A 7,115-nucleotide genomic window follows, 5' to 3' on the forward strand; every position below is an offset into this window, starting at 1 on the left:
GGGGGGGGGGAGGCCAATCCTCAACTGTTGGTAAACGTTCAGTCCCGGCCACACCAGGTCCTCCATCGGCCGGAGCGGGGCCGAAGCCAAACTCCTCCCGGCCATGCTGGCCATACTGGGCCCTCCCGGTCGATGTCAAAGCCGTTTCTTCAGGCCGAAAACGGGCCGACCGGATTGGATTGCCGAGCAAAATTTGGAAGAGATGATTAAGCATTGCTCATTGGCCCATTGATTTTATTGTCCGAATACTCTTCAGTGCATGCTATTATTATTTTTTTCAAAAGAATTTCTAGTTCTGGTTCTCAGCCTTTGGTTTCCAAATATTGGTGCACCGCACTGAGAATTATCACCTGACATCTGCAGTCTTCCAGTTGGAATTTGCTGCATGTCTAAATGCAATTGAAATTGCCTCCTGGCTTTTGAACAGGGTGCCTCTTACTAAAATTGTAGGGATCCCACTATCCTTTGTACAGGTTCTGTCTGATCATGTTATCGCTTCTCTTAAGGCAGCAGTATCAACACTGTCATTGTATCATGTTTTTTTCTACCTGACATGTTTACAGTTCCCATAGATCACGCTCTAGGGCAGGGGTCTTCAAACTTGGCCCTTTTATGACTTGTGGACTTCAACTCCCAGAATTCCTCAGCCAGCGTGCCTGGCTGAGGAATTCTGGGAGTTGAAGTTCACAAGTCATAAAAGGGCCAAGTTTGAAGACCCCTGCCCTAGGGCTTAATTTGAATGTGTCCCAGGATGTTGAGAGAAAACATTTCTTTGGCTGAGAGGAACATGTTCATATTCTAGCTTGGACACTTGGTTTCCTGATTTTCGCTCTAGCAAAAATAATACAGGTTCTCTTCAAATTACAGCTGTTCGTTTAGTGACCAATCTGAAGTTACAATTTACTGATAATCGGTTTTCAGACTTATGAGCGTTGCTGCATCCACATAGTCACATGATCAAAATTTGGCCACTTAGCACTGGCATGTACCATGTTCTGCTGAAAATAAGCCCTAGATTGATTTTTATGTGTGCGCCTAATATAGCCCTACTCCCAAAATAAGCCCTAGTTTGGGAGCGAGATGCACAGGTAAAAAATCAAGCCAGGGCGGGGGGGTGTGTGAAGCTGCCCCATGCGCCCTGCATCCACTTACCTTAGGACTGCCGTAGCCAGGCCTCCCATGCCTTAACACCTGTTGTGCTGACTTTCTTTTGTGGCCGCTTGTGGCCGCATGCTATGTAGCGCATCGCGCCGGTGCTGCCATTCGCGGCAGGAGGTCACGTGGCTCGTCAAGCCGATTGTGCCACCACTTGTGATCAGCGTGATAAGCCACGCGGCCTCCTGGTGCTAGTAGCGACACCGGCGCAATGCGCCACGTGGCATGCAGCTGCAAGTGACCGCAGAAGAACTCGGGCAATGGCGTGACATGTATTGAGGCACCGGAGGCCTGACTACGGCATTCCTAAGGTAAGGTTTAGGGTTAGGGTAAGACATGCACCGAAAATAAGATTTGGTGCCTCTTTTGGAGGCAAAAAAAAATAAAAAAAATAAGACCAGGTCTTATTTTCAGGGAAACACAGTATTTATGACAATTGCACTGTCCCGGGGTCATGTGATCACCATGTGTAACCTTCCCAGCCGGCTTCCGACAAGCAAAATCAATGAGCGAAGTCAGATTCACTTCGTGACCAAATGATCCACTTAACAACTGCAGTGAGTTGCTTAACAGCGGTGGCCAAAAAAGTCATAAAGACGGGGGACAAAACTCACTTAACACTGCCTTGCTTAGCAACGGAAATTTTGGGCTCTGTTGTGTGCCTGTAAGTCAAAGACTAAGTATAATCAATTTAAAGAATGAAAATGTTGTCTCTGCTAATTTCAGGACAATTACTGAGTGGGCAGAATCCCGTGAGCGAGGTTATGGAAAACTTCAGGCAACTAAAATGGAAGACTACACCTTTAATGATTTGGACATAAAAATAGGTTTCCCGTACCTTTATTGTCATCAAGGAGATTGCGAGCACATTGTTATTATCACAGATATCAGGTAAGGCACTGTTTCCTTGCAGAGTCTCTGCCAAGAGGGATACTACTTGGAATTTGAGATTCTGTTTCAGTTCTTCCTGTGTTAGCATTGCAAAGGGGGTTATTATCTATAATTATGCTTTGTCTGCTGGTGTTCTGGGGAATCCATTAACTTTTCATCTCCTCCCCACCCACACCACCATTCTGGACTTAGTAACCATGTTTGATTCGTGCGGGCTGATTTGCGTGTGGGAAAATATTTGAAAATAATGTAGATTCTTTTTTCCTGCTTCACTTCTACACACCCTTTCTCCCTTGTTTGGGCATTGGCTTTCTTTAATTGACAGCTGTGTACTTAATCTGCAGCCTTGGTTGCCTTGAAACAAATAGTATCCATTATTATAAAAGTGCCTGACTCTCTTTCATTGTATTAGTTTAGACTAACCAATTTCTTTCTCAATCTTTTACCTTGCAAGGCTTATTCATCGAGACGACTGCCTAGACAGAAGCCTCTATCCCTTATTAACCAAAAAACATTGGCTATGGACTAAAAAGTGTTTTGTGTGCAAAATGTACACAGCCAGGTGAGTAATAACACAGATATTTCCATTGCAGAACGTAAATCTGAACAACACACAATAAGAATCAAAATCACTGCATCGAATGCTGGGATTTGAAATCTCGAAGTTGCCAAGTTTGAAAGACACTGAGATAGCATATAAAATAGGCTTTCCGTTCAATTTGTTACATTTTAGAGCAGTGTTTTTCAATATTGCTAACTTTAAGTTGTGTGGATTTCAACTCTGTTTCCTTCAGGAATTCTGGGAGTTGAAATCCAAATATCTTGACATTTTTTTTCTTCTGTTCACTTTTCAGAGATTGCCTGCAGTTTTCTTGGCAAGGTTTTTCAGAAGTGGTTTGTTATTGCTTCCTTCTAGGGCCCAATCCCTCAGTTTCTAGCCTGATGCCTTAACCCAGGGGTGTCAAACTGCCGACCCGCGGGCCAGACGGGTCATGTAGAAGCCGTGCCCACCCCATTGTCGGCAATGGCAAAACTCTCCCGATATGTTGTGCGACGTCACGTGACGTTGCGAGTTTGACATGTCTGCCTTAACCACTTCACCAAAGTGGCTTTCTACCTTAAAGTTACCAAAGTTAAAAAAACACTATTTTAGAATATATCTTGAGAAAACATTACTGCTTGAAACACACCGAGAACATAAATAAATCAACCTTAAACATATTGATTATTATAGCAACTGTTTTGTTTTCTTCTTTGTGCCCTTGGAAACTGAATTTCCAATCTGAAGATTTGATACAATTAACAAACATTTCAGGCAGGTAATACAAATGAGATCAGTTTGCAGTTAATTGTTTATCTAAAATTAGCATGAGAATCCATGCTGCCAATATTATTTATTTATTTTGGAATCTCTGTGTTGTCTCTGACCCATAACACCAACCAAGTAACGTTTCTAAATAAAAGGAAATGATAAGATTAAAAGTAAAACAATGTTGATTTATTGTAAGGGGCCAAATGCTTCATCTTCCTGAAATAGTGTGGGTTGCAAACAGTTCTACATATTTACTATTTTTAGTAAAAAAGGAGCTTCTCACTTTAAAGAATAGGACAGGGCTTTTCAACCAGTGGTACAGGTACCACCTGTGGAACATTGGCACCTGGCAGGTGGTACGCGACTGTCCTAGAAAAGTGGTAGCGGAGGAGGGGAATGAGCTGAACCGGTGGCAGCACCGCACAAACCTGAGCGAGAGATGGCTGGAGCTGCAAGGCTGTCAGGCCTCTGCGGAAGCACCAGGATCAGTGCTTCTTCAGGGCTGTCAGGGCTCAGTGGAAGCGCCAGGATCAGTGCCAGGCTCCAGCTGGAGCTTGGCGCTGATCCTGGCGCTTCTGCTGAGCCCAGAAGAAACGCCGATCAGCTGGAATGTTGCAGCCTCTCCAGAGTCTTGTGATTTACATTCAGATGCTTGGCAACTGATTCATATTTATGATGGTCACAGTGTCCCAGGGTCATGTGAAGTGACCAAAACCTGCTGCAACCACCCAGCAGAACGGGGGGAATAAAAACCAAGCACCCCCCACCCCACCCCCGCTGCCAATCCCCAACAGAAGTGCTCACAACAATGAAAACTTCGGACAGGAGGAAGAGCGCCGCCGGGCGGGCAGGCAGGTGTCTTGCTTGGCTGTGGCTTGGGGGGCACTTTTTTCAGTGCCATTGTAACTTCGAACAGTCATTAAGCGAACTGTTGTAAGTCGAAGACTACCTGTACTTTATCAATTTTTTCCCTTTTTTTTTTTTGGTCATCAAGTTTTTGACACCTTGCTAGGTGACTGGTGGTACTCGGATGTTGCCATATCCTAAAAGTGGTACAATGGGTGAAAAGGTTGAAAAGCCCTGGCATAGGAGATGTCTATTCATAGAAAATCCCTTTCTATTAGCTTCATTCTAGATAATCTTCTCTCCTTCCACCCTATAGTTATTTAAGTGGCTGCCTATCTTAACAAAAGTAACCCTGGTTACTTACAGTTGGTTTGAAACATAAACACAAAGGAACAAAACAAAACTAAAGCCAGTTTGATGTAATAAGTTAGGTGCTGGGTGAGAAAGCAGGAGGTTGTGAGTTGTATATATGAAAGTGGGCTAGGTGACTTTGGGCCAGTCGTATTTTCTCAGCCAAACCCACTTCATAGGGTTATTGTGGGGAAAATAGGAAATTGTATCAGGTATGTTCTATACCTTGACATACATACATACATACATACATACATACATACATACATACATACATAGGGAAATATAATAATTAAAAAAACCAGCTCACTCCAAGAAACAAACCAACTAATGTACAGCAGGGCTGCAGTTATAATTAAATACCTTGGATGCCAAGTCAACAAAGAAAAAAAAGCTAAACAGTGCACCACCAAAATGGTAGATCAGGTTGCAAGATAAGATCAGCATATTCAGATCAGATGTAAGCAGGCTAGTACAAATTAAAGAAAAGAAGCTGAAGAACAAGAGTATCAAAGAATATTTGATCAGGAAATATTACTTAGAAACGAAGAAGATTAAGGAAGTCTTGGAAATAATAAAACTACAAATAATAACTGTAGCCAAGATCAGCAGATGCAAAGCTCGAATTGCACGTTACAGGCAGTATTTCAGTTCATTTACAATCAATCCATCAATGAAGAGATTACACAGTGAGCTAGCCAATACCTGACAAAGAAGAAACCGTGCAATTCTGGGTGCAGTATGGGACAACCCAACTATCCCAAGCCCTTGGGTAGATGGATAAAACTGCCAAATCCTGATTAACTGCCTGCTTGACTGTGCAACCATAAATTAGTAAGCTCCATTCATTTTAATATTTAGGAACCTTTGCAAACAGGAGTGTTTAAATGTGCATTTGGGGACAGAGGCAAGCATGGTTAGAGGTACCCCTGAACATGGGATGAATCTTCATTGTGTGGCAATCTGTGATGCTGTGGTTTTATGATTATAATAGTATAATTGTGGATTGCATGTATTTTTGATATCAACAATTTTTGATGTTTTTGTTTAAATTACAGTGCTGTTATATGTATGTCATTTGTAGGCTGATTAGAGTCAGAAATTAATGAATCTTCAAAGCAGCGAATGAATGAATGAATGAATGAATGAATGAATGAATGAATGAATGAAGTCCTATCTTCACAAAGTAACCTTCTTTGTATTGCACCTTACAGGTGGGTAACGAATGAAGACAGCCTTGCTCCACAAGAGCCCTCGTTCTTTTGTGATGTCTGCTTCCAAACACTGCATTATGATGCAGATGGCAACAAGTTGGGAGTGTTCCTTGCCTACCCTTACGTTGATCCAGGGATTTTCAACTGAGCTGAAGAAGAAAGAAGATCAAATAATATGGTATCATCTATTTTAGTACCCGTTGGAACATGAATACTGTGATTAAGCATTGGAGAACTTTTTTCAGGATTTCTGCTTTATGTTTACACACACACACACACACACACACACCCATGTATTCCATTTTATTTTTACATATTGATCCTTGTCCTAGATATAGTTATTCATAATCTTACTTCATTTCAAAGGGCAATGAAAGCTGAACTCTCTTGCCTTTACACTAAGTATCAAAACTGAGGCATGTCAGAAAGTCAATTTCATCTCCCTCATATAATCCTTTCCTCCAGAAGAATTCCTTGGCGGAGAAAAGACCAATGATCAGCGTGGTGTCCCTGCTCCAGTTTGCCATCCTGGAACAATGGATTCTTATTCGTGTTTGTATTATTTGTTTTTTGAAGGGCAAAACAGAGCTTTTTGAAGGATATTGTCACATTGTTGGGTTTTTTTTGTTGAGTTTTAATATTAACTTTGTTAATGTTCTCTGTATTTTATTTAGCAACCATTTTTTTTTATACTAACACAGCATTTCAGGATCACAAAATTGAGTTTGATGCTTGGATTTCTCACAGGTTGTGGCTAAGAGTCTCTTATGCTTCTCTCTGTGAGAAATTAGGCATTGCTAGGTAGATGATATTGCTGTGCGGCCACAGTTAATCCTGCTATTTCACATAACTCACTTCTTTTGAGAATGCATGTGCATCTCAGCTGCACCTTTCAAGTATATTTATTTAAATATAAATGGATGTGGGGACCTTTTTTTAAAAATAACTTGCCTCCTTGGACTATTTTCCTAATTTCCTTTCTATCCTTTCTGTGGTTCTCTTGCCACTAGTGCCTGTTTTTTTTCCTCCCAAACCATCCCATTTCCTTATTTGTCCTTTATTCCTTCTCACTTCCTTTATACTTCTTTCTCATAGGCATTCCCCATCTATTTTTCCTTCTGCTCTTCCAGGTTGCCTTCTTGATTAAGTGCAGAACCTTTGTATAGCCTCTGTGGATATCCATGACCCCCAGATTCTTTCCATCTTACAGATGTTACGCCATATGTGCTGATTCTTACATTCATGTTTAATATATTAAACTGTGTGCAATAAAATGTTTTGTAAAAAAAAAAATTCAAACTTGGAAAAATCATCTCACAGTATCATAAGGATTAAAATATATTTTT

At 41.4% G+C, this 7,115-nt stretch overlaps 1 protein-coding gene across 1 annotated transcript in view; it reads left to right on the plus strand.

The window, feature by feature from the left end:
- Positions 1 to 7,050, plus strand: part of SNAPC3 (small nuclear RNA activating complex polypeptide 3) — a 25,425-nt gene extending 18,375 nt beyond the window's left edge. Inside the window, exons 7-9 of the mRNA XM_015820038.1 lie at positions 1,882 to 2,046; positions 2,501 to 2,608; positions 5,770 to 7,050. Of these exons, the coding sequence (XP_015675524.1) occupies positions 1,882 to 2,046; positions 2,501 to 2,608; positions 5,770 to 5,917 (421 nt within the window). The 3' untranslated portion in view covers positions 5,918 to 7,050. The remainder of the gene's footprint in view (positions 1 to 1,881; positions 2,047 to 2,500; positions 2,609 to 5,769) is intronic.
- Positions 7,051 to 7,115: the final 65 nt, after the last annotated feature.

This window comes from Protobothrops mucrosquamatus, unplaced genomic scaffold (genome assembly GCF_001527695.2).
Source record: "Protobothrops mucrosquamatus isolate PMUCROS unplaced genomic scaffold, P.Mucros_1.0 scaffold1045, whole genome shotgun sequence".
In the NCBI taxonomy this organism is placed as follows: domain Eukaryota; kingdom Metazoa; phylum Chordata; class Lepidosauria; order Squamata; family Viperidae; genus Protobothrops; species Protobothrops mucrosquamatus.